Source organism: Hydra viridissima, unplaced genomic scaffold, assembly GCF_058129835.1.
Source record: "Hydra viridissima isolate aposymbiotic clone 2 unplaced genomic scaffold, HvirCarnegie_v1 scaffold_6, whole genome shotgun sequence".
NCBI lineage: Eukaryota > Metazoa > Cnidaria > Hydrozoa > Anthoathecata > Hydridae > Hydra > Hydra viridissima.
The window spans coordinates 11452552-11480233 of NW_028324305.1; the positions used below are offsets into that span (position 1 = coordinate 11452552).

Consider the following 27682-nt stretch of genomic DNA (forward strand, 5'->3'; position numbering starts at 1 on the left):
AATCACTGATCTTAAACATGACTCCAACTACTTTTGTAAAATGTATGTAGCAAGTCAAAATCGTGTTGGTGATATCGAGGATTTCTTTTCACACGAAAACAACCGTTATCCGCCGTCAATTTCTGAATTCGGAAGGAAGCGTAAGGCCACCAGCAAATCAGATGTCCTCATTTGTTTGGAACAGTATGGTAGCGAGAAACAACAAGACTTCAACCTTGACTGTAAGGTTTCTGCTCTGATTGTTGATGGTGCAGCACTCGTAAACATGTTTCACCCGAGATCGTCAAAGACATTCTCTGACTACTGCGAAAATGTGATTGGACCATTCGTGGACAGACTTCTGAGATCCGTGCAGCGCCTTGACATTGTTTTTGATCGCTATGTCTCAAAAAGCTTGAAGTCCGAAACACGGGAAGATCGTGGATCAGGGCAACGCATAAACGTCACAATGGGTACACTTATTCCAAAAAAGTTTGACAAATTCCTATCTGTGGACTTCAATAAGACGCAACTGTTCGGCCTTATTTCCAGATTCGTTTTAACGCAATCCATAGTTGGAAAAGTTATTGTTTGTACCATTGAAGAAACTGCATGTGCCAGTCAACAAGATTTAGATGTATCGTCCATATCTCCTTGTAGTGCTGAAGAGGCAGATGGCCGTCTTTTGCTCCATGCTAATCATGCACTGAAAAATGGCAACTTAACTATAACTATACGCACTGTGGACTCCGATGTGATCGTTATAGCTCTCTGTGTTTAGCCAGATGATTGGAGTGAAAGAGTTGTGGATTGATTTTGGAGTTGGAAAAGGAAGACGAATGATAGGAGTTCACTATCTACATCAACACATTCCAGATGGTGTATTGTCAAATTTACCATTCTTCCATGCCTTCACCGGATGTGACACAGTATCAACATTCTGTGGGATTGGAAAACGAACGGCATGGGAAGCGTGGATGAACTACCGAGTAGTTGATGCTGCATTTCACAATCTTTCAACGTCAGACTTAAAAAATGATGTCTTAACTGATACGGCAATGAAGGCCATTGAGCGATTTGTAGTATTGATGTACGATCGATCATCAAAGAAACAAATGGTGATTCATATGAAGAGCAAGAAGTTGAAGAAGACCCGGAATTCGACCATGTTCTCCAGATCTCCTTCAATGACGAATAGTAATCCAAAAGTGTTTTGTAAATATGTAAATACGTAAATTTTGAGCTTAGACTTTTAAATAAACATTAAGAGGTTTAACTTAAAAAGTCAAACTAGTCGTATGTCAATTTGTGTGTTCTTCACACTCATATTAATAAAAACTTTCGTATAAAATGGAAAAAACAGATTTTAAACTTGAAATAACTAATTTTTTTCGACCTTTAATATGTTTGCAGACATATGACTGGTTAGAAATTAAACATATAACAAAAAACTTGTTTGAAAAAGTTGTTTTCTCAATTTAATGTTTTATCTTCATTGAGAGCAGCACCATTTTATTAGACACTAGATAATCGGTATGGTATAAGTCGATACCGAGAAGAATGGTCTCGTATCGCGTGGTATCGCTTATATACTAATGTCGATACTATCAGTATCGGTTCGATACCGCTCGATACCGAGAAGGAAGGTCTCGTATCGTGTGGTATCGCTTATGCTCCAATGTCGATACTATCAGTATCGCTTCAATACCAAACGATACCGATAATAAAAAGAATCGTATAGTATTGCATGGTCTCGAATCGAGACTCTAAATAAAACAAAAAAACAAAAAATTAGAATGTGACTTATTGAATTTTATTGAGAAAATACAAGTACAATTGCTTTTTAGAGATTTAGTTATTGTTTTTTTAAAATCTAAAATACTTTGGCTATCGTCCATTCGTTGTTTTTTCCTTTGCCGTACTTTCGTTGGTATTTTAGGATTTTATTCTCTTAATATTGGCAAAGATAAGTCTGATTCATGTCCTATATCACTTTAATTTTCTTGTTCGATGGGCCATTTTTTAATGTAATCTTCAAAAGCGGAATAGTTCTGCATTATAAATACAAGCTTATCTGCCTTGTCACTGTCGAGATTGTATCTACTATCAGTGATGAGAAGGCCAGAAGCAGAAAATGCTCTTTCAGATGATGCAGAGGTTAGTGGAGTTGCCAACCAAGATCTTGCAACACCCGAAAGGATAGGAAGTTCCGCTGCATGCTGCTTCCACCATGCTAAGGTGTCAGTTTTTCCTGCATTTTTGGATCTTTTTGTTTTTTGGTATTCTTCCATTTCAAGTTTAATAGGAGGGTTTTTGTGTATATGATGTGAATTAGTATCTTCCTTATACTTTGCTAAAATAATATTATACTCATTTTTCTCCCAACCTTGTGCATTATCAGCAATGGAATCGTTACTACCGTTATTATTACTGGAGCTTGAGACAGACAATGAAGAATTCTCAAAGTATTCTTTGGTTGTGGGATGGTTTTCAACCAGTTTTTGAATATTTTCAGCGTCAACATCAAGATGTCCACGAAAAAATTGATGAAGGTAATGTCCTAGTGCAAATGCGGTTAATTTACGGCCTTTGTCTGGTAATCTCTTATTTAGTTCTGATAATAAGTCCTCCATGAATTTTTCTACTAATTTGTTGTTTCCATGAGTAACATAACTATTTTTTTCTTTCTCGATGAAGTTGATGAGTGCTGTTACTTTCCACAGTGGCATGTCAATTCGGATCTCAGTGTCAGAAGATAAAAAAACTGATAATTCTTTAACAGATTTAAGCACTGGAACAATAGTTTCAAAGAGTAGGAACTGTTCATCTATAGGTACGGTTTTCTTCCAATCATCACCTTCTGTATCGCGTAAGTATATGAGTGGAACCTTCAGTCGAAGCATGACGTGCAGCATATCGTAATGGCTGCTCCATCTCGAGGTTACTGTGGAGGGTATTTTGAGATTACTCACATCTAACCTAGAACAAGCATCTTTCAACGAAGCACTGAAGGCTGTCGATTTATGAAGCCTGGTAGTAAGTGAGCTGGCTTTAAGAAAAGCATCTTTCAGTTCCGGGGTACCCTCAACTGCTCTTGGAAGTGCAGTGTTGAGTTCGTGATCACTGCATGTAACAGAACCTTTTTCTTTAGTTAAGATATTATATGTAACAATAATTCGGCCGGTAATTAATTTTAGAATTATTTCTCGACATTGCCGGTGTCACGAAATAAATATTCCCCATTATAAAACTTCCCCCCGGCCGAAATATACTTTCCGGGGGGAAAATTTATTTCGAAATAATATTTCCCCCCTTGTATAATTTTTTCCTCCATCTGCGAAATAAAATTTCCTCCGTGTTATTAGTTCCCCCTAAATATTTTCTTAAATATACAAATTGATATGATTGCGCCATAAAATGTTAAAGAATGATCTCATAAAATAATAAATCTTAATAAATATATAATCTCTTTAAATGCTAAATTAAACTACATAAAAAAACAAAGTTTCAATTGAATAAGACGCATCAATAAAAATAAAAAAAAGAATGTCAGATAAGTTTAAACTCGGTTTCTTTAAACAAATTGATAACAATAACTAAAATTATGTTTAATTTTGGACTATTTATGAACTAGTTATTCAAATCTGTATGAGCATTTTGTTATGCCTAGTGAAAAAATTTCATAAAATTGCGGATCATTTTTATGAAATAACTTACAGTTTCTATTTATTATAGTCATTTGCTATCAGTAAAGAACAAGAATATTTGTGAACTATTATTATTCAACTAGTTACATAAAAGTACAAAACTTGCAAATATAAGTTGTTTTTGTTTTATTTAACTATTTGAAAAAAGAATATGGAAAAAGAAGAAAGCGAGATTCTGGTTATATATCTCGGGAAAAAAGAATATCCATCGAAGTATACGAAAGACGATAAGAGGAAATTTCGAAAGAAAGCAGAGTCCTTCCGGTTGGTACATGGAGAATTATTTCATATCGGAAATGAAAAACGACTACAACGAGTTATAATCGGAGAAGAAGAGCGAAACCGTATAATACGAACTCTCCATAACAACATAGTTGGAGGATGTCACTTTGGGCAAAACGCCACGATCAAAAAAGCAACTGAGAGGTATTGGTGGAAGTCGATTTCAAAAGACATACACGAATTTGTCGGATCCTGCCCTGAATGTCAACGTGCGAATCCTAACAACAAACCATCACCTGCGACGCTCCATCCAATCCCAGTTCATGACATTTTTCACCGTTGGGGAATAGATCTAATTGGTCCGTTGAAAGAAACTAAGAACTGAAAGAAGTATATACAACAGAATACCTGACTAGATGGGCTGAAGTTGATTCCATTACGGACAAGGATGCGGATTCTATTCATCGTTTCATTCTTCGTCTGGTATTCAGATTTGGGGCTTGCCACATTCTTCTTCACGATCAAGGACGCGAGTTTTGTAACAAGCTCGTGGAAGATCTTTTATTGAAATTAGACATTGAATCGGCAAAAACGTCAGCATATCATCCCCAGACTAATGGACTGACAGAAAGGTGATACATGGTTATACTCTTTTTTTTATTTTTGTATAGTTTTTATAATAACTTTTAAATTTGTTTTTTGTGTAAAAAAGGGGCATTATTTAATAGTTTTAAATACAACAGTTACTAGCTATAACTTATTTATTTTGCACAAAAGGTTCAACCAAACATTGATTACCCATATAATGAAGCTTGTTAAAAACGAAGCAAACGACTGGGATGAACTTCTGGACCCGGTGGCTTTTGCATATCGAATAAATAAACAAGTTTCTACAAAATACTCTCCCTTTGAGATTATGTATGGAGTTAAAGCTCAGATTCCAATCGACTTGGAAAACCGGGCAAGAGAGATTTTTCTGTTGGATACTAAAATTGACGAAGCCAAACAAGGATTGCGAATGGCTGAGTTCTCTGAAAAAATTGGCGCGAAAAGAAACGCAGCTAAAAAGAACATTACAATGGCACAAAATACACAGAAGAAACGTTACGATTTAAACATTTAGCTCAATCATTTGCAGTTGGCGACAAAGTTTTGAAATGCAATAGACGCAAAGACACACGAATGGGAGATAAGTTAGCTCCAAGATTCCACGGCCCTTACACAATAATAGATGTTTTAGACAAAGGAGTTTATCGGTTGCAAGATAAAAAAAGAATATTGAAACAAGTTGTTAACGCTATCAACCTAAAAAGATGGAATGAACCACAGAAATACACCATGTCAATTAAAACTGCAACCTCCGATCAGAGTATTGATGAAATTATAGCAACAGAAGCATTAAAAAATTCAGTCGAAAAAATCCATTATCAAAAAAAGGTTTCAAAATCAGAACCGTGGATTTCAAAGTACAATCTAACAATTGGAGATAAACAGATCCTGACTTCAGACGCATGGTTGAACGACAGATTTATAGATGCGGTCAAGAAAATGGTTTCAACACATCTTGGTAACAAAAACAATCAATCAACTCTTCTAGTTCAGACGCGATCTGGGTTCGAAACAGTCACCTGTGAGTCGATCATCATTCTTCACGACGTCAACCATTGGGTGACAACTGCATGCATTGAAGGAGAAGTTTTGTATTTAGATAGACTTAATAGCTCAGTTTCAAACTATGTTAAAGCTCAAATGAGACAACTCTATGTTAAACTTGTTAATCCCGAAGGTTTTCTTCCAGTAATAGTAGTACCATGCGCACTACAACCGAATGCATCGGACTGCGGTGTTTATGCAGCTGCCTTTGCATTTCAATTGGCAATTTATGGAAATAATGGTATGACGCAAACATTTGAAAACAAAATGATGCGCTCTCATCTCATTTGCTGTTTGGAAACATCAATCATCACACCTTTTCCAAAAACCGTCTCTCGTAAACATGAACGCAAGAAGGGGATGCAAATTATCAACATTTAGAACATGTTATTTAGTATTTTTAAACTGTATTTTAACAGCTAAATTACGTTTTTATTTTATTTTGATCACTTTTTTTAAAAGTAAAATACTGGGGGCCATGTGAAAATTCTACATAAGATCCGCCATGCATATTAACGTTCCTTGGTATCGGTCATAATTAACGTTCAGGCATGTTGTTTAATAAATAAATTAGCGTAACAATAATAACTTATGTTTTATCAAAAAAATAAAAATTTTAGTAAAAATTTTATCGGGGGAATACTTATTACGGGCGGGGAAGAAATAATGTATCCCCCTGGAATGTTTATACTAGAATATACTTTCCGGTGGGAAAGTTTGTCCCGGTATATACTTTCCGGGGGGACAAAAGTATGGGGGGAACAATAGTCACGCGACAACGGCACGGTATATACGTTTATATAAAACCAATGATATATTATATATGCTAGATGTCTAACTTCGATCCGAAATGTGAAGCCGTGGGAGCCATTTCTAATTCGGGCAAAAACGTGCATTTTTAACTTTTATTTCGCACGTCGGATATAGTTTTTGCCCTTATTACAAATGGCGGATATAGTTTTTGCCCTTTATTACAAATGGCGGATTCAATTTGTAAACAAAAAAAGCGGCTTCACTTTTTGTCCAAAAAAATCCCGCAAGTTAGACATATAGTATATATAACATATCATTGTATAAAACGGTAGTAGGACGTTAAAGCGAAAAGTTAGGAGTTAAGTAGGACGTTAAAGCGAAAGGATGTAAAAGCGAAAAGTTTTAAAGCGAAAGAACGTCAAAGCAAATGGTCTGGAAATTAAAAACCGGAACATTAAGAAAAGTTTTAGGCTAATCTAAAATATACGAAAGAAAGTGAACTTACGCAATACTGTAAATGGATTTTGAAATTAAGTTTATAGATACTGGAAGAAAAACAGTTTATGCTATTTTTCAAGAAAACATTTACAGAAGAGATAAATTGCGTAATGATAAAGAATTTTGGAGATGCACTTTGAATACTAATGGTTGTAAAGCGAGGATTACAACACTAAATGGTGTATTGTGGTAGTTTATCACCTCCGCCTGATTTATCACCTCCCTCCATAGAAAACCTAAAACGAGGTTGCGCTTTCAGATAATAGCTGTTAGAATTGTGCCTAATGCGTCCGTTTCAGCGCAATAAACTTTAATAACAACTAAAAGGAAAGACAAGGTCAACAATTCTAGAATTTAAATTTACTCGGTCATGTTGTGATGTTCCAACTTTATATTTTTAAAAGGTATTTAAAGAAAAGCAATAGTGATATAAGTTATATTATAACTTATAGTTTTAAATTAACTAGTTATGCATTTTTTTTTAGAAATACTCTAGAATTTGTTTTATATGTGGCTGATTTATCACCTCCTCCTAGTAAATTACTTATATTACTTCTGATTTATCACCTCCTCCACCCCACCCCCCTAGTAAATTACTTATCTTACTTCTGATTTATCACCTCCCCCTAGTAGAATAGTGTTAGAAAAGTATTGAGCGATAGTTATAAAAATTATACAACCTACTGATGTATTTTTGTTGTAATTTTTTTATAATTTGTTTCTTATGATTTATTATCTCCCTCTAGAAAATTATTTATCTTACTTCTGATTTATCACCTCCCTCCTAGTTGGATAGTGTTACAAGAGAATAGAGCGATAGTGATAAAAATTATACAAGTACAAATTACCTAGTTATATTTTTTTGTCGTAAATTCTTTAGAATTTGTTTTATATATGTATTGATTTATCACCTCCCTCCTAGTTGGATAGTGTTACAAGAGAATAAAGCGATAGTGATAAAAATTATACAAGTACAAATTACCTAGTTATGTTTTTTTGTCATAAATTCTTTAGAATTTGTTTTATATATGTATTGATTTATCACCTCCACCTAGTAGGGTAGTGTTACATGAGTATTGAGCGATAGTAATAAAAATTATACAACCTAGTTGTGTATTTTTGTTGTAAATTCTTATAATTTGTTTTATATGTGGCTGATTTAATACCTCATCTTAGTAAATTTTTTATCTTACTTTTGATTTATCACCTCCCCCTAGTAGGATAATGTTAGAAAAGTATTGAGCGATAGTGATAAAAATTATACAAGCTGTTATGTATTTTTGTTGCAAATTTTTATAATTTGTTTTATATGTGGCTGATTTATCACCTCATCTTAGTAAATTATTTATCTTACTTCTGATTTATCACCTCTCCCCTAGTAAATCACTAACTTTGCGAAAGTGATTTTATCATCTCCAAATAAAATTTTATCTTTCAATATTCACTCTAACTACATAAATACTGCAATAAGATTTTAAAAAGAAAAGGTGTTTTTATGCAACATCCCTAGTCAAAGTGCCATCATAATATATTGGGATATTGTCTAAAAACATCTTTTTTACCTTTTATTTGGAGAGCTGACATTTTTGTTATCGACTACTAATACATTTTGATAGTAGTTTTAATTTTCCACACATTGGTTTTTCAATTTTTTTTTTTTGAGACAACTTATTGTTCATGAATGTTTTTTTTCTTTAGTAATTTATATAAAATTTTATTGCAGATCTTCATGAATATACTTCATAAAAGAGATGTAGTTCACTGAGGAGGAAAAAAAGACTTCCAAGGCTGTACAATCTTCACGCTTCCAAGGCTGTAGCGATCAATTCATCAATCTATATTAATGAATGTTTAGAAAAACAACTTCTTCCATTTATTCACAAGTATCATGGAGACTTTAACTATTTATTTTGGCCAGATTTAGTAGGTCTCATTATTCTAAAGATTCTCTAAATTGGATGGACCAATATGTCTATTACGTTGATAAAGAATCCAATCCCCCAAGTGTGCCTCAAGCACGACCAATTGAATATTTTTGGGGACATTTGGCACAGAAGGTTTACGAGGGAGATTGGCAAGCTTCAACAGAGCAAGTTTTGATTGATCGCATTAAACTAAAACTACAAGAAATTGATTTAAACTTTTTACAGTCGCATATGAAAGGCGTCAGAGCAAAATTGAGATCAATTGCAGATGGTGGTTTTTTTTCATATAAAAAATAATATATTTTTATTAAAAGATAAATACTTTATTTAAAAAAAATATAATAGTAGTTTGTTTTTTTATTTATAAATAAGTTATTGACGTTTTTATTTTGTCCAATAACTTCCGCATCACCCGTTACAAACTACAAATTTATGAAGTTTTCATATGTAAAATGTTAAGTTAAAATTTTTAAAATATATTTAAATGAGCCTGAGAAAAAAAGTTAGGAGCCAGAGCCATAAGTTGAGGATTACTTAGTCAGAAAACTTAGCCAAAAAAAACTTAGGAGTTCAAACAAAGTTGGAACCGAAACCTGATCTGTCAGGCGAGTATAAAGGCAAGTATAAAATAAGACACCTACGGATTTCATTTTCACTTGTATTTATCTTTTAATGTCTATACTTTTACATTTTCTATCAAATTTATTGAAAACAAATTGCACAACAATCATGACAATATAATAATAATTATTTTCCTTAAATTATATCAATTAACTTTATGTAACGATTTTTGAAAATATTTTTCTACTTAGGTCGTTAGAAAAGTTCGTAGAACTCCCCTCTAAAAAAAAAAAAAAAGAAGAGTTTTTTTTAATTTTGTTTTATCAAATGTTCAAAATAATGTCCATCGTTATCTATACAAAGTTGCATCCTTTCAAGCCATTTGTCAAACGTTTTTTTATACTCTTCTTTGGGTATACTTTGAAGTAGCTTCGTTATGCGAGTTTTTTGACTTTCGACGTCAGTATCGTCATCAAGATTTTTTTTTATCAAGTCGAATAGCCAATAATCGGATGGAGCTAAGTCTGGTGAGTATGGTGGGTGGCGAATTATTGTAATTCCAGCTTGGTTTAGACAATTTGTGACGGTTTCAGTCACATGGGGTCGAGCGTTATCATGGAGAAATTTGAAATTTTGAGTGCCTGTTTTAGGTCTTTGCTTATTTATTTCGCATATAAGAGGTTTCAAACAATTTTTTATATAATATTCGCTAGTAATGGTGTCTCCCTTTTCAACATAACCCAAATGAACAACACCTGTTGTTTTGAAGAAGATGTAGAACATGTTTTTCGGCTGAAACCTGTCGCATCTTACTATAGTTCTTGGACTTTCACCTTCACCGACCCAACTAGCGTTAGCCGACTTGTGTCCAACTTGTCTCAAATAAAACCACGACTCATCCCCTGTAATAATATCACATAGTCTCCATGGACCGTTTCTGAAAAGAACTAAATTTTCCTTACATGCCTCAACTCTATTCTTGCGATTTTGATCGGTTAACTCGTGGGGTATCCAACGTGATGTTAATTTTCTTTTTTTAAGTGCGTTGTGAATGATTTCGTTGATTGTAAAGCGATTAATCGATGTCAGGGCTTCAATTATATCATGTGTTGCATGAGGATTTTCTTCAATAATGGCTCGCACACGTTCAATATTCTCAGCTGTATACGTGGTTTGAGGGTGCCCTGAGCGAGGATCATCTTCGAGACTCTCTCTACCATCTTTAAATAAAGTAGCCCACTTGGCAACTGTACTATATTTTGGAGCTTGGTCACCATGAACTAAAACCAACTCATCGGTTATGGCTTGTGCTGAAACTCCAAGTAGAGCACGGGTTTTAATATATGCTCGATATTCAAATTTATCCATTTTTAAATTTTTTCTTAAAAACGTATATAGTAAAATTTAAATAACTTTTTTAATAAACATTCAAAATACTTCAACAAGTACTTAAAATGTTCATAATTAAACGCAGTTTAAAATGATATATAAATATTTAATTATTTCCTGTCTCATTGTATCTTTATAGATGAAGTTCTACGAACTTTCCTAACGACCTAAGTATAATATAATGTATATAAAACCATACAAACTATGTAAAACCATAGTAAGTTTTTTATAACTAATATAATAATACACATCGTAACATTCGTAAATTTCTGAAAAATGAATTCGTTGAGAGAACAGAAAACATTAGCTATCGGTAGTGCACAACAAACCAAACTGTTTTTTATGGAGTCTTTAATATTCTAAAATCATTTTTTGATAATAAATCCATTATTTTTTTTATTCATCAGTGTTTGCATTGCGTTTCATAAACATAATAACTGAACATGAAATGAACTAAACATATATATTATCTAAAAATATCGCTCTATTCTCTTGTAACACTATCCAACTAGGAGGGAGGTGATAAATCAGAAGTAAGATAAATAATTTTCTAGAGGGAGATAATAAATCATAAGAAACAAATTATAAAAAAATTACAACAAAAATACATCAGTAGGTTGTATAATTTTTATAACTATCGCTCAATACTTTTCTAACACTATTCTACTAGGGGGAGGTGATAAATCAGAAGTAAGATAAGTAATTTACTAGGGGGGTGGGGTGGAGGAGGTGATAAATCAGAAGTAATATAAGTAATTTACTAGGAGGAGGTGATAAATCAGCCACATATAAAACAAATTCTAGAGTATTTCTAAAAAAAAATGCATAACTAGTTAATTTAAAACTATAAGTTATAATATAACTTATATCACTATTGCTTTTCTTTAAATACCTTTTAAAAATATAAAGTTGGAACATCACAACATGACCGAGTAAATTTAAATTCTAGAATTGTTGACCTTGTCTTTCCTTTTAGTTGTTGTTATTAAAGTTTATTGCGCTGAAACGGACGCATTAGGCACAATTCTAACAGCTATTATCTAAAAGCGCAACCTCGTTTTAGGTTTTCTATGGAGGGAGGTGATAAATCAGGCGGAGGTGATAAACTACTACAGTATACTTAAAGTCTTCCTCTTCTCATATTCACGAACCAGATAGTGCAGGAGTGCGAAAAAAAGAATTTTATGCAAAAATTAGAGAAGCTGTTAAAAGACACCGACAAAATCAATGCAAAAGTTAAGAAAGATCTTTCATGATTTTACTTCAACGTTGCTCTTGTACCTCTATTATAAATACACATATAAATACATACAAACATCCCTCTCTTTATGTATATATATAAACATGTATGAATATATGTATGTATGTATGTATGTATGTATGTATGTATGTATGTATGTATGTATGTATGTATGTATGTATGTATGTATGTATGTATGTATGTATGTATGTATGTATGTATGTATGTATGTGTGTGTATGTATGCATGCATGCATGCATGTGTATATATATATGTGTGTGTGTGTGTGTGTGTGTGTGTGTGTGTGTGTGTGTGTGTGTGCGTGTGTGTATAACGTTTATACTGTATGTATACAGCAGAAAAGTTATGCTTGATTTTGCATGTGGCTCAAATTTAGATTTACGACAAGAAGTAGTAGCAAATTTTCCACGTTATCAAGCGACAAAAGGAGTTATCAAAAGGGGAAAAAGGAAATTAGTTCCACCTCAACCAACTAATAGAAAAGATTTAGTTCTTGGACTAGAATGGGAATTGACTTCCAATGGCAATATTTTTTTATTGAAAAACAATGGATCAGATGATAAAATTCTTATATTTGGTACAGAAGTTTTTCTAAAACGTTTATGTCATTCAAAAACATGGTACATGGATGGCACATTTAAATCATCACCCAATTTGTTTGCACAACTTTATACAATTCATTGCTTTATGTCAGATCAGATGTTTCCTATATTGTACTGTTTATTGCCTGATAAAAAGACAATAACTTATGTGAGGTTGTTTAATCTGATAAAAGAAGTTATTATGGATAAGAACTTTTTTATTTTATTGTAATATTAAAGACATTTTTATTTATCACAAGTTTTTAACATTTAGAAGCCCATTGAGAAAATTATTAATCTATTACATTAAAACAACTGCTTTTAATTTGTAAAAATTCTTATTACTATATGTTTACTTACTTATAGAAAATGATATGGAAAGTGAAGTGTCATGCTTTTTAATTGATTTTGAATCAGCAGTTGTATCTGCATTAAGTATAACTTTTCCTGGGGTATCATTTCGCGGATGTTTTTTTCATTTTGGGCAGGCAATATGATGAAAGGTTTTTGTTATTTAAACATTTTTTTCAGAATAACATTAAAAAAGTTACCTTTCAAATTATATTTTTCTGTATTGTATAAATCTTTCATATTTGTTTATCAATAAAATAAAATGTCAAAGTATTTTTTGTTATTTTTTTAAAGGTACAAAGTTTAGGTTTAACAAGGTTTTATAACAACCAAGATGTAAAAAAACTTGTTCACTGTCTTGCTGCATTCCCACTTGCAGACCCTAATATTTATGAAGAACTTTGGGAACAAATTATTCACAATGCACCTAATATTACTGGCATTGGAGTTTTATTGGCATATTTTTTCAATACTTGGCTCTCTCCAGATGCTCTTTTTCCACATAGTATATGGAATCGTTTTGAAAATGATGGCCCCAGAACTACAAATCATGTTGAAGGTGAGAATGTATTTTACATAAATCACTTTATCCCTTAAACTGCGCCCTCTGGCTGATGCAGCCATTTCAAAATTATTTTTCAAAGTTATGAGGTTTAGCTAAATCTAATGAGCCTGAGCTTCTTTGACTTTTCCTAACTTTATAATATGTTTTTAATGGCATATAACGCTGATTACTCTACTGCTGGGTAACAGCCTGCCCCCCATCCTAAGTATAATACTTTCATTTAAACAGCTCTTGGCTGATGCAGCCAAAACTATGAAAGTTATTTATTGAGTTATGTACATTAGACCAGTTATTTAATGAAATACACTGTAATGAATTATGATTTAGATATTTATATGGTTTGCATCAATGACCAAATAGTTCCAACATGTGGGCGAGTGCCTTTTAAAGTTTACATGCCAAAAAAACCTGACAAATATGGCATCAAAGTGTGGGCGTTAACTATAATGCTGAGATTTATTTAGAAATAGTTGCTAGGAAAAAAAAGTAGGGCAAGGGAAATGAGTGGTGCTACAGCTAACTGAACCAATTCATGGTAGTGGGAGAAATATCACAACTGACCAATTCTTCACGTCTATTCCGCTAGTCAAAGAACTTCTAGCACGGAGTATCACTCTGCTCGGAACCCTTAATCGTAACAAACCAGATATCGCTCCCCAACTACTTCTTCCTCAAGTTCAATTTGATTCTATAACTGTGTATTCTGAAAAAATGCAGCTAGTAAGTTACATTCCAAAAACTAACAAGGTTGTCATTATGTTGTCTACTCTCCATACATCTACGGAAGTGTCAGAAGAAGCGCATTGAATACACTACACGGCGAAAGATAAGACTAAAATTTAGTAACAATAGTTTTTTCCTTACGATTTTTATAATCTTAATGAATTTGTATCTTGTAATTTTTTCTAGACACTGCGTTGGCCAATGACTTTGTTCGGCCATCTCCTCGATCTTGCTGCCATTAATGCCAGTATTTTGTTCCTCTTTAACAAGCCACAGTGGGAAGGTGATCATAGTGGATCAAAAAGACGACAATTCTTGCTTAAAATGAGCCTGGAAATGATGAAAACAGCAATGGAACACCGAATTATTGAACATCCGAGAGCGGCATTTCAACCTGGCCCTAGACGCGCCATTGCTTCTATGTCTACAGAACAGAATAATCCACCCCAAGATGCCTTACTGAAAATTAGAAAATCATGTCATTTGTGTCAGCTTCGTCAGCGACGTGACTTTACAAGATGTTCCAAGTGCACTAAACACACTTGCGGAGAACACTCGTCAATTATTTGTGATATTTGTAACAATTATACTTAATACTTTTTTTTATTCATAACAGTTTATATTGAAACCTCATGTGTTTTTTATATAAACTATTATGAATAAAAAAAAGTATTATTACTAACTTTTTATATTTTTTTGGTGACGCTTAGAAATTTTTTGAAGATCCATGTTCATAAAAGGAATGAGTTGCAGTTGATTACTATTAAGACTTAATAAATGAGGCAACACCAATGTTGTAACCATAGTTATATTACCTAAAGCTGAAATAAGACAGCTGGTCAACGAAACAATTTACATGTATATATTATTGTTTATAGTGCCATTTTGAAATAAAGCTTGAAATGCGCGCCTAGTTAAACTTTACTACGGCCACCTCGAAATGAATATATTTTTTAGAGACCGCCGACCCAGTGGGCATGCGTCGTCCTCGCGGCGTCCATAAGACGTCCGTTAGACGTCCAGAAGTCCTTAGCACGTCCGTGGGACGTCGTGCGGACGACGCATGCCCACTGGGGATTCGTTACTGTTTATCGGTTTGCGGATTGTGCACTGAATTATCTATGCTAAACGGTTCAAATTACTTACGGATTGATTTGATCCGAAAATAATGTATGAGAAAAAAATTCGTTAAAATTTTTTCGGATTATTTTTTCGGATTGCAATCCAATTCGATACTTTCGGATCGGATTGCGATTCGAAAAATTTTTTTTGAATTGGAATCCGAACCGATATTATTTTTACGGATTTATACGAATTCAGAATAAAAAATGCTTTTAAGATAAGATTTTTATTTATTTATAATATTCAAATATACAATGAAACTAAATGGTTTCCTTATAATATAAAAAAAAATGAAAAAAGTCAAAATCACACTGAAAGTTAATTATTTTCCAAATTCATTTCCTGGCCACACAATGTCTTGAATTTTACTGAGTTGCTTAGTGTTTTCTTTCATATATACCAACATCTAAACCTTTGAGATTGAAAAATTGGTTTTTCTAGAGCTGTATATATTCCCTGCTGTTGAGAGAACTCTTTCAGATGTTGATGATGCAGCAGGTATACAGAGGTTTTTTCTGGCCAGCCCACAGTGGACCAGTAGGTGGACAAAATGGGAAAAATTTTAGTTGTCTAATCTTGAAAACTTATTTAATTTTAGTATCTATATATATAAGAAGAGATTTATTGATAACTTATTTATATTAAATCCCTTAGTTACCAGGACTCTAAGCATTTGAATATTGAAATTAAAAAAAAAAAAAAAAAAAAATTTTAAATCAGTAATTAACGGTGATATCAACGTTGTGTTATATTTCAATTACATCTACGTTTTTGAAAAAAAAATTAGTACATGTTATTCTAGAGTGTTTAGAGATAAGAAAAACCAAATGTGTGAAATAAATTTGTCATAGCATGTTATCTCAGTTATACTTTGAAAATCACAGATTAAAAAAAAAAATTCCTTAAGAAATTTGTTTTTTGCCGCACTATAACTAATAATTACCACAATTTGCCATGTGCTGTCTTATATTTATTTGAGCTATATGATGCTTCAATTGAGTTTTAATTGATTGCTCGTCCCCTTAAATCCCCGTTGAGATTTTATATGTTTTAACTTGGTTGCTATGGTACTAAATTTTGCATGGCAACAACTCATTTTTACATTAACGTTGTTTTAACAGTATTTTACATGCGCTAAGTACACAATATTGGGGGTATGTATTAAAATGAGATTCACAATTCTTATGGGATTATTTTTTTTGGTTAGTATGGATACCTTACTTTGCATAGCATAGCAACAACATATTTTCGGTAGTTGTTAGTAATTTAATTACTAACACTAACAGTAATTTAATTACTTTTAATTTTAATTAATAACACTTGTAGTAACTTAATTAATAACAAGTATTAGTAGTCCGGACGGCATATATATTATAACATTAAACTTTTAAATACAAAATACTTGCTACAATAATAATTTAGATATGGTTTTATTAAACTTAGACATTCATAATTTTCTCCAAAAAAACAATCTTAGTATTTCAAAACAATATATTTCTGAAGATATATTAAAATTTATTCAGCCAAAATTTGCTGATTTTAAAGACGTTGATTTTAGACACGCTGTTCAACGATTTGTTTACTTGTATAAAAAAAAGTGGAAATCTGCAAGCTATACGGTCAAAAATTTTGAAAAGAAGTTTGTGAGCTGGCTTAATGAATATTTAATTGTCAGAAAAAAAGACAATGAACCAACTGCAAGTAGACGTGGTCGAAAACCAGTTGTATTTGGTAATAGTTCTAATAAAACTAAAAAACGGCGTGTATCTTGTTTAATTGAATCTCATTCATCCAATGAATTATTTTTTGCTGCTAATAAAAAATTTAGAGAATAATCTATTGTTATTGCTGCCAAGAACGTTTTAAATATTTCAAATACACATAAAGCAACTAAATATTCAGCAGACGAAGCACTGGCTTTGATAATTGATGCAAGTCTGACAAAAGCTTCCTATCAATTGGTTAGAAGCGGAGCCTTGGAGAAAGAATATAACATTTACCCCGCTTACGATAATGTCAGAGATGCAAAATTGAAATGTTATCCTGCAAACATAACAGTGGAGGACTATTCAGCTTCAGTTCCTTTAAAAGATTTAATAATTCATACTTTGATAAGAATCTGTGGAGTTCGGGAACCTGTGCTAAGGCACTTGATATTGAACGACAAAGCAATAAAAACAATGACACTAACGGGTATTGATGGTTTTGATGGTGCTACTGGCTAAAGTATTTATAAACAAGTTTTATCAGAACCCGACATTAACAGAGATTTAAAGCGTGAAGAATCACTATTTATTACTTGTCTAGTCCCATTGGATTTGACTGGATTTAACAACAGCAACGAAAAGGTGCCTATTTGGAAAAATCAAAAGTCGTCCTCCACAGCCAATTGTAGACCCATAAGATTTGCATACAAAATGGAATCCAAGGAATCTGTGATTGAAGAAGATCAGTACATTAAAAGTGAAATAGAAAGCTTGGGAATGATTTTATTAGAGGTTTGCAGATCTTCTATTGAAGTGAATTGTATTATTGAACTTACAATGATTGATGGGAAGGTTCAAACGATATTATTGTTTTATAATTTTTTTGGTGCAATTTAAAATTGACAATGTTTTCTTGCACTATTTTTGCTTTTATTACTCCTAAAACATTATTTACCTAAATACTCAATTGTTATTCAATATAGGTGGGTCAAAAATCCGACAAAATATTCAAATATCAATTTACCACTTTGTAACTAAGGAGAGTATCCGGAAACTAAGCAATATAAGTATCCATAGCAACTAAATTTAAAAAATTATCACTTTTGTAAGAAGTGTGATCTCATATTGGTACTCATGACAAATTTAGTGAATATAGCACTTATAAAATATCTGCAGATAACAAAAATAGGTTGTTGCTAAGCAAAATAAAGGTATCCATAGCAACGAAATAAAAAAATATTACCTTCATAAAAAGCGCAGACATCATATTAGTACTCAAACTAATTTTAGTGAATATAGCTCTAATATTAAATTAGTTACGAATTTTGTCCAGTAAAAGTGAATTCTGGCCCACTGTGCAGCCTTGACATTATTGGGTAAATATACTGGTTTTGTTTCCAGAATTCCAGTACATTTTTATTTGCTGGAACTGGTTTTGAATTCAAATACCCCTCAATTGTAGCAGAAATGGCTTTCTTGGTGCTTGTTTCACCTCCAGGATTAATGTAACCTGCACCAAACACTTTCTTTCTCAGTTGTTCAGTGAAATCAAAGTCGTCATCATCTTCATCATCCAACATTGAAGGGGAAGGAGTGCGTTTGCTAGCCAAAATTTCTTTTTTTGACAGTTCTTCCATAGCTTTCTTTACTGCAGTTTTGACTACTTCAAATATTTCCCCCTCATCCACAAAGCACATGCCCTTGCTGTTAGGATCTAAAAAATGAGCTTTAGAGAATTCAATATTCATCAACTCCCCTTCGAATATTTAGTTTAGATCTTTATTGAAGTAGTGAGCAAGCTCTGATAACACCTCGGTTTTTAGCTTGATCATCTCCCTTGCTAATCTTCCTCTGATGTTGTATACGCAATTAATAACGGAACAGATGCTAACATTCTTTTCGCTGGTGCATTTCTCAGAGAGTTCTGAGAAGCCTCTCAGAAGCCGGATGACAGATTGAATAGATTCCACTTCATCATCTGTTGGTAAAAGATCTGTCAACTTACAACCTCCAGAAACAGTAGGGTTCGGATTCTTTAAAGAATGCATCGCCGGAAGAAGATCCACCAAAGACTCCATTTGATGGAGGTCAGAGTTTCATCTTGTGGGGCATCTCTGTACTAACTTTGTTCTGGAGTTATTTAAGGCATTCGCAACATTAACTAAAGTCATAGCTTTTTGAGAGGACTGGTTGAAGTGACCTACTAATTCTGTTATTTTGTGGTTGAGAATCGACCATTTCGGACATCTTTTATCATCGAGAGCACCACTGACAACTAGATTAAGACGGTGGTCGACACACCAAATTGCACTTTGAACCCCTATTGGTTTTCTAACACCTGCTTGGACATTAGCTGCACCATCAACTGTTATCCAGGTTTTGACTCCAAAATCAAGTTCAAGTTTGTTGATAGACTCATTGAGCTCCTTGGCAATATTGTCGCCAGTATGTTGTTTGGGGAAGTAGGACATTTCTACCAAGAAGCGCTTTAATTGGAACTTTGAATCTATATAGTGGAGTGTAAGGCTCATGAAAGACAAATTGGTGTGATCAGTGGTCCACACGTCGGATGTAAAGGCCACTCCATCAAGATTTGACTTGTCTGAATTGAAAATGTTTTTTACTTGTTCCTTGATGAATTTAAAAAAGAGAGGAATGCATTTTGTAGATATATTCTTTGCTGTAATGGCTCTGAATTGACCGTTGGTTGCAGTTTTCATCATCCGGTTGAATGCGTCAGTTTCTACAATAGAAAATGGTTGAGTGTCCTTAATCACCCATTTAGTAATGTCAACAACAGTTCTTATTTGATTGATGTCAGTAACTTCCCATTCAGGTTTGGTAGCCTGTTTTCTGCCTTGCCGTGTCTGTGTGTTGGAAGTGCCACAAGTTCCACTTGGTCCAGGCTGTGGCGATGCTGGTGTATCTTTTTACGTCTGTGGACATCTCCTCTTTTTTCCTCTTTCTTGTGTTTGTTAAAAATCTGAGTCTTCAGAGGTAAGCTCATCAAAAATGTCTGGTATTGTTGATTTTTGCTTGTCTTTCCTTTCTAATTGTTTATATAAATTCAAGTGGACTCTTTTCAAATGGTTCCTTAAAGGACTTGTGGTGCTTTTTTTGATTAAGTATATTTTGCCACAGGCCTTGCATTTTGTCTTGTTTTCCTCTGCATTTTTGAAGAATTCCCAAATATTAGATAATTTAGGCATCTGAAAAGAAAAATAAAGCGAAATAAAAAAAAAGAAACGAATTGGATTAAGTTTGCCATATCGGATCGGACGAATATTTTGGATTATTTATTGAATTTAAAATCCACAAAAATGGATCAGATTATTAATAAGGATTACTTTTCGGATTATAAAGTCGAAAACACGGATCAAATCACATTTTCGGTTTACGGACTTTTTATTGAAATATTTGCCTCAATATTTCCTTAATATTTGCCTTAATAAAACGTGATGCATACAAACAGTTTCCGAAAAAGAACTAATTATTTATTAAATTATTTGAAAATTTTCCTTAATATTCGTCTTAACAATAAATGATATTTTAGAGGCATGCATAAAGTTTTCAATAAAAGAACTAATTTGCCTTAATTATTGAAATGAACGTAACAATTTTTCAAACTAGTTTTTATCTCTATTTCTATTTTTATTTCTGTTAATATTTAAGCAAAAGAAGTTTAACAATATAAATTCTATAGTGGATTGGTCCGATAAAATTTATATTGTTATCCACTATAGTGGATTGGTCCGATAAAATTTATATTGTTAAATTTCTTCAACTTCAATCCTGTCATCGCTCCTATTCCAATATTGGAACAGGAGCGATGACAGGATTTTGCAAGTGAGCTGGTTTTGGAGGAAGAGGTGTTTTCCACTTGACAGGTCTCACAACGACAGGTCTCAGCGGAATTATGGACGGTTTCGGAGCGATGACAGGTTTTTGAACAATCGAACGCGGCGCAGGCACCGGTCTTTGAACAATTTGACGCCGAGCGATGATAGGTCGCGTGTTTTTTATTGCTTTCACGTAGGGCTGCGGAAATTAACGATTAATTAATCGATTAATCGCTAATTTATTTAATCGATTAAAATTTCTTTAATCAGTAATATTTCGATTAATTTTTGCCGGTTTTCCGTTACTTATTTTATTTTATTTTTTTTTGCCGTACATATATATATTTACAAGTTTCGTAATTTATAATAGTAATATTTACAAGTTTCCTTAGTCAAAATATATAAACGAGATTATAATTATAATTAAAATAGTACAGACAGGACTTCAAGAAGATCGTACTGATCTTATCACGAAGCCCTTACAAGTGAATAATATATATTATGTTCAATATAGGTAATATTCTATATATTAAGTACAACTAGTTGTATTAAAACTACTCGAATTTTAAAGTTAACTTTAATATTCTTCAATTAGAATAAACTCAAGATTACCTGTTTCTCTTATATTATATTTATTAACGTTATTTATAAAGAAATTATTTGTGAAGTGGTATGGTACTTGGCCTAATTTAAATTTTAGCATGAACAATATTATTTGATATCTGTTAATTTGATAAATGTTAAGCATAAAAATTTATAAAAAAAATATATCGTTTTCATATAAATCATTCGCAAAGAAGTTATTTTCAGTTTTAAAAGTTTTAAAAACGTCTAAACGCAACTTTTCAAAATCAATTGTTTCAAAGCATGGCCTCAAAGTCATTAGCCATGACGAAAAAGAGTATTAAATTTAGAATTTTTCAATAGAATTCGATAAATATAAAATTAATTTTGAAAGCGCGTATCTTGAAAATCTCGACTAAAAATTTTGTCATATTTTAAAATACTTACTGACCTGGGAACATTATCTTACATTTCTATATCCGTTTCTAAAGTAAACAAAGTTTGTTTTGCAAATATGGCTGCGGCAACTAATGAAAGCAACGTTTCTGTCAAACATTTAACTGGAAAGTTAAGCAAGCATTTTGTTTTCAAGTTGAATGCTGATGGTAAAGTAGACGAAGGTGACAAAATATACTGCGTTCACTGCAATAAACAGTTTGCTTTCCGTGGCTCAAACACATCGCTGACTTATCACCTTCAGCACAAGCATCCTCTGAAATATCAACAGGTTGTCGACAGTGAACGTAAGATGACCCCTCAGATAAAATCAATCACCAATTTATTTACGTGTCAGTCAAACAAGCCTGTCAGTGAAAAGGTCTCAGCCGACCTGAAGGTGGCAATAGCTCATTGGATTGCCAGTTCTGGACGTCCAACAGCAATTGTAGAAGATGCTGGACTAGAGGCGGTGCTTCGTATTGCCCTTCAAAACCAGACTTATACTTTGCCCAGTCGCCGTACAATCGACACTGTCATTGGAGAGATGTACAATGAGAAGTTGAATGAGCACAAGAAAGCTCTAGAATGCATTCATAGTATTGCTCTAACTACTGACTTTTGGACCTCCACCAACAATGAATCGTACTGTGGGATAACAGGTCATTGGATTGATTCTGAGTGGAAACTGACGTCTGTCGCTTTAGCTTGCATAAATGTTGAAGAAAGGCACACTGCTGATAATGTTGCCAGTTTCTATGAAGAGTTTGCCGCAACGTGGAACATTGCTGAAAAAATTAGCTGTCTCGTAACGGACAGTGCACGAAATATGGTTGCTGCTATAGGACGGACGGATTACAGCCATATACCGTGTATTGCACACTGTCTTCAACTGAGCATACTAGCAGGTTTGAAAGCAGCTGATTCATCTCCTATTCTGGCTAAATGTCGACACCTAGTTGGACATTTTAAGCGCAGTTCAAGGAATACATCAGAGCTAAAGGCCAGCCAAGCCAGTACCTCTAACAGGTCTGACGATGTGAAGTTTCACAAATTGCAGCAGGATGTAGCTACGCGGTGGAACAGTACCTACCTAATGTTAGCCAGATTGCTGGAAGTGAAAGATGCAATTAAGCAGTATCATATTGACCATCCCGAGAATTACACTGGAGATAAACTAAGGGAGTTGGACTGGGAGAAAATGTCAAAGTTTGTCTCGGTATTGGGTCCACTTGCAGATGCTACTGAGTATATTGGCAGTGAACAGTATGCTACATGTTCGGCTGTACTTCCGTTTGAAGCTTTTTTGCGCAGACTTCTGCGGGTTAATGATGACGATCCAGGGTATATAGCACGTTTCAAATCTGCAACACTAAATGACTTCTCAGGTCGCATTGAAAACATTGATGCATTGCCAACGTTGCAAATGGCTGTGGCATTAGACCCACGTTACAAGAAACTCGGCTGTCTCTCAAGAGAGAAACGTGAAGCAGTTTGGACAATACTTTCTAATGCATTTCGGGTGTACTGTAACCAAAGACAGAGAGCTGAACGTGAAACTACTACCAGCACTGGCGAGGCATCAGAACCTGTGCGTAAGAAACTGAAACTTACTCTGTTGGTCAGCGACTCGGAATCGCAATCCTCATCAGATGAATCACAAACAGTACATGGCTCACTGGCTGAGCTTACACGATATCAAGAAGAAGGTGTAATTCCAGAAACTGAGAATCCCCTCATGTGGTGGCAACTGAACAGGCATCGTTACCCTAACCTGAGCAGTTTTGTACAGACAATTCTGTGTGTACCTGCCACTTCTGTTCCTTGTGAAAGACTGTTTAGTTCGTCAGGGTACATTGTCAACAAACTGCGATCTTGTCTACTTCCAGAAAACGTTAACGTCCTCGTTTGTTTACGTGACTGGCTAAAGTGATGCCTACTTGTACTTGTCAATTAAACTGAATACAGTATAGCAGGCATTAAGTGTCTTGTTTGTTAACGTTTGTGAATACTGTAGTTAGTTAACGTTTACCGATAACAACTTCACCTCACCAGTGGTGAAAAGCAGGTTATTCTGTCGACTTCAGAATTAATCGAAATTAATCGATTAATCGATTAAAATTTTAGACGATTAATCGAACAAAAAAAAATTAATCAGTACCAGCCCTACTTTCACGAGATCGTCTTTTTTCATCTTGTAATAATATTTTATTGCTCGGTCTTTGGCGATTTCTCGCAATTCTTTTAACGTTTTTCCTTTCCATTTTATATATGGGAAGATTTTTATTTAAGTCATTTTTAACTTTTCGCTCATTGGCGATTAATTTTTTCACTGTTTCGTTTACCATTTTTATTTGGAACGATTTAAATCAATTCAATTTTTTTTAATTTTCCGAAAAGAATATAAAAATTTTTAGAATTTTAATCGTTTAAGCAGCAGCAGGAACCAACACAGGGTACTCTTCTTCCAACTCAGGCACCTGCTCATGCACCTGCTCAGGAACCATCACAGGCGACGAATCTGGAACAGGCTCGTTGAGGATATGTCGTGTCGGTATCGGATCGACAAATTTTGAATTTTTAGCCGAGATTTTAAAAAGCATTCTCCTTATATTTTGAACGTCTCGAGCTGATAATCTTTTAGCCAATGAATGTATTTTTTCCCTGCATCTCTCCATCCCCATCAAATCAGCACCACTTAAGCCATGTTTAAACCCTTTTTTGTTTATTCTTCCGAAACAGAATATTTCAAAAAACAAATCAAACAATTCAACAGGTCTTAAACCCTCTCGTCTCGATATGTTTTCAACCAGCAATTGAATGTCAAATAAAGTAATCTGCTCGTTTTCCATCTTTTTAATTTGTGAAGAAATTTATACAGCCCAAATTAAATTTTTTTCATTTCTTCAGATTTTGACTTAGCCGTTTTTTTCACGTTTTTTAGACTTTGCTGTTTTTTTAAATTTTTTAACCAGACAAAAGTTAAAAAATTCTTTTCGACTTTGCCGTTTTTACAGATCATCCTTTTTTAATAATTTCAACTTTATATCGATTGTCCACTTTTCCATCTCGACGCTCAATGTAACCCCATCCATGTTTTGTCGCTTTTGTCGCTTTGAAAATGGATTTGTACTCAGTCACCTCGCCCGTTTCGATATGAGTTAGTCTCAACTAGATATGTTCTAGATATGTTAAGAGATATGTTTTTTTTTTATGAATTTTAACTAGGTGTACTTGGAATTGAATGGTTTTTTTCTTTTAAGACATGTACCAGAAAAAATCTGCGCGTGTTCTGATGTGGTGTTTACGGAAAACGTACATCATTTAAAATAGCTAGTTGTTTTAAAATGTGATTGTATTAATGTTGTTCAAAATTTAAACAACTCTGTTATTAAAACAATTAGCTTTAATTGAAATGTCATCAAATCAAGATAAGAAGCGAGAAAATATTTTGCATTTTCTCGTTCAAAATCCTGGTGTATCAAACAAAACAATTTCTAAAGAGCTGCAGATTGCTTTGAGAACAGTGCAGAGCGTTGTGAAACGATTTAAGGACACTGGTACAATCAAAAGAAAATCAGGAAGTGGAAGAAAAAAATGTTTTGATAGACGAGATCTTGGTAAAAAGGTAAAAGATGCCTTAGACAGAAAACCGGAGATTTCTGTTCGAACATTAGCGAATAAATTTAAGACAAGTGCTTCCACTATACAAAGAGTAAAGAGAAACTGTGGTTATAAATCTTATAAAAAGAAAAAAGTTCCTCGTTGTGAACAAAAGCAAGAAAATGTCGCAATTCGATGTTCAAAGCTGCTCTATAAAAAATTATGTGCTAAAAAATCTTGTTTGATTATTGGCGATGAAACTTATTGTGCTGCATATTTCCGATCTCTTCCAGGACACCAATATTATTCAGCAATTAATCGCAAGAAACTGAATTCCAAATATAAATGCATTGGAATGCAAAAATTCGCTAAAAAATTCTTAGTTTGGCAAGCAATTTGTGAATGTGGTGAAAGAAGCTCTTGTTTTGTGACTACGGGAACAATTAACACCAAAATATACAAAAAAGAATGCCTCAAGAAACGTCTTTTGCCGTTTTTAAGAACACACGCGGGTAACCCGTTACTTTGGCCCGATTTAGCATCATGTCACTTCTCTGGGACAACTTTAAACTGGCTTAGAGAACATAAAGTAGATTTCGTCTAAAAACACTGCAATCCACCAAATTGTCCCGAACTAAGTCCTACCGAAAGATATTGGGCTCTTGTCAAAAGAAAACTAAGGTTCAATGTAAAAGAAGCCAGTAGTAGGAAAATGCCGATTCTAGGACAAGCCATCAAAAATATCCGACAATGTCCTAGATTCGGCATCTTATTTTACTAAACGAGACAAAAAAATATTAAATAAAAATTAAAATAATTAAAATAATTAAAAAGTGGGAGTAAAAGTCCATCCAAGTTTTTTAAAAAGGTAAGTGCAAATTTCGTCATACATCTTTTTGTTGTAGATATCTTTTGGGAAAGAAAAGTTCTTAATTTCGCAAGGATGATTTCTGTTTCTTAAGAGTTGGAACAGCATGTATTCCGAGCTGATGAAATTTTTTCTACCAGCATCTTTAGGCATATCTTTTTTATAATTGAGTCATAGAGAGAAGAGAATTTTATATAGTCTTTAATGATTTGCTCCTCTAAGTATTCAATGTCGTCAATTTTTTCGCCAGTCAGCACAAAATAAATATAATTAGCATTTTCATAATGTTTGACAAACCCAAGTTGCTTGAGGAAAATGAGTATATGTTCTTTGGTGATTTTGAAATATTTGTCTTTTTTAATATCTAAGCTGACAAGAAGGTTTAAAGCTCGAAATTTTCTTTTTAACTTGTCAAAGACGTCACTTTCAACTTTGCATTTTTGCTTTCCGCTGTATTGTTTGATGCATTCTTTAAAATGGTTGATTCTTGACGAGCTAAACTTTTTCACATTGGAGCTGCAATATACTTTGATGTCGAGAGTCTCTTGTTGACTGGAGCACAAAAGGCAAAACTTATTATTGCAGTCGTCTACATCAAATTTTTTTAAGTCATCGTTTGAACAGTATTTGCACTTGTGAAAGCGTCTTATTTTTTGCTCAATTTTAATATGATTCCACTTTTTGGATTCGACAAGCTTTACTGCCATTTGAATGTATTGTCTTTTAATGTCTTCTATTTCAGCTCTAAATTTTTCAAGCTCATCAAAAGGAATTTTTGTATGTAGAATGTCTTCATACCTTTGAATAAGAGGAATGGCTTTCAAAAAGAAGAAAGATTTCTCAATGCGAACTTTTTTAAAGTTGTCAAAATTTTTTGCAGCCTCGATATCATACTGCTCTAATATTTTTTCGTTGAGTGAAACGATATTCATTTTAATAAAACCATTGCAAAATCATAAGCTGTTGCGTTTTAACTCAGCATGGAATAATCGATTAAATTAAAGCATGGATTTTCAACTTTATTTTTGTAATGATCATAAGCCAATGTGCTGATTTTGTCTTCTAAAATGATTCTTTTATCATCTTCAGCGCTAAGAGCGATTTTGTTAACTTCCTCTGTGTAAATGTCGTGAAGATGAGAACGTATAATTTTCATTTTTGCATAATGTTTAGTCCCATGAATTAAGCAGTCTTTGTAATGTCCATGCTTTATTTTTTTTATCAACAACACTCTTCTTAACACCTTTGCATTTTTTGTGCCCATCTTTTTCTTTAAAGATCTTGTAAGAGTAGAGCTTAGGTCGAAGCCCAACAAACTCTTCAGTTTGCTTGCCTCCAGTCTTATCCTTGAACATGCCAATGACTTTTTGTTTGCGC

At 33.4% G+C, this 27682-nt stretch overlaps 3 protein-coding genes across 3 annotated transcripts; 2 read left to right on the top strand and 1 right to left on the bottom strand.

Annotated features, from left to right (window-relative positions):
- Nucleotides 1-9484: 9484 nt before the first annotated feature.
- LOC149887028 (histone-lysine N-methyltransferase SETMAR-like) lies at nucleotides 9485-10666 on the bottom strand. Its single transcript, XM_090091463.1, has 2 exons — nucleotides 9718-10666; nucleotides 9485-9492 (listed from the first exon to the last, which is right to left on the bottom strand). The coding sequence occupies exons 1-2, from the start codon at nucleotides 10664-10666 to the stop codon at nucleotides 9485-9487; spliced, it is 957 nt and encodes a 318-aa protein (XP_089947589.1).
- A 2111-nt stretch (nucleotides 10667-12777) lies between these two features.
- Nucleotides 12778-14907, top strand: LOC149887029 (uncharacterized). The gene is given in 3 exon segments (XM_090089911.1): nucleotides 12778-13032; nucleotides 13175-13439; nucleotides 13773-14907. Coding segments are annotated over 3 exon segments (531 nt in total). The 5' UTR covers nucleotides 12778-12903; the 3' UTR covers nucleotides 13910-14907.
- A 6815-nt stretch (nucleotides 14908-21722) lies between these two features.
- Nucleotides 21723-23995, top strand: LOC149887030 (E3 SUMO-protein ligase ZBED1-like). Its single transcript, XM_090089872.1, has one exon. It carries the CDS (start codon nucleotides 21914-21916, stop codon nucleotides 23765-23767), a length of 1854 nt encoding a protein of 617 aa, XP_089945998.1. The 5' UTR covers nucleotides 21723-21913; the 3' UTR covers nucleotides 23768-23995.
- The last annotated feature ends 3687 nt before the right edge of the window (nucleotides 23996-27682 follow it).

Coding starts and splice junctions, on each gene's coding strand:
- LOC149887028 (XM_090091463.1), bottom strand. CDS start 10,666: ATGGATAAATTTGAATATCGAGCATATATTAAAACCCGTGCTCTACTT.
- LOC149887030 (XM_090089872.1), top strand. CDS start 21,914: ATGGCTGCGGCAACTAATGAAAGCAACGTTTCTGTCAAACATTTAACT.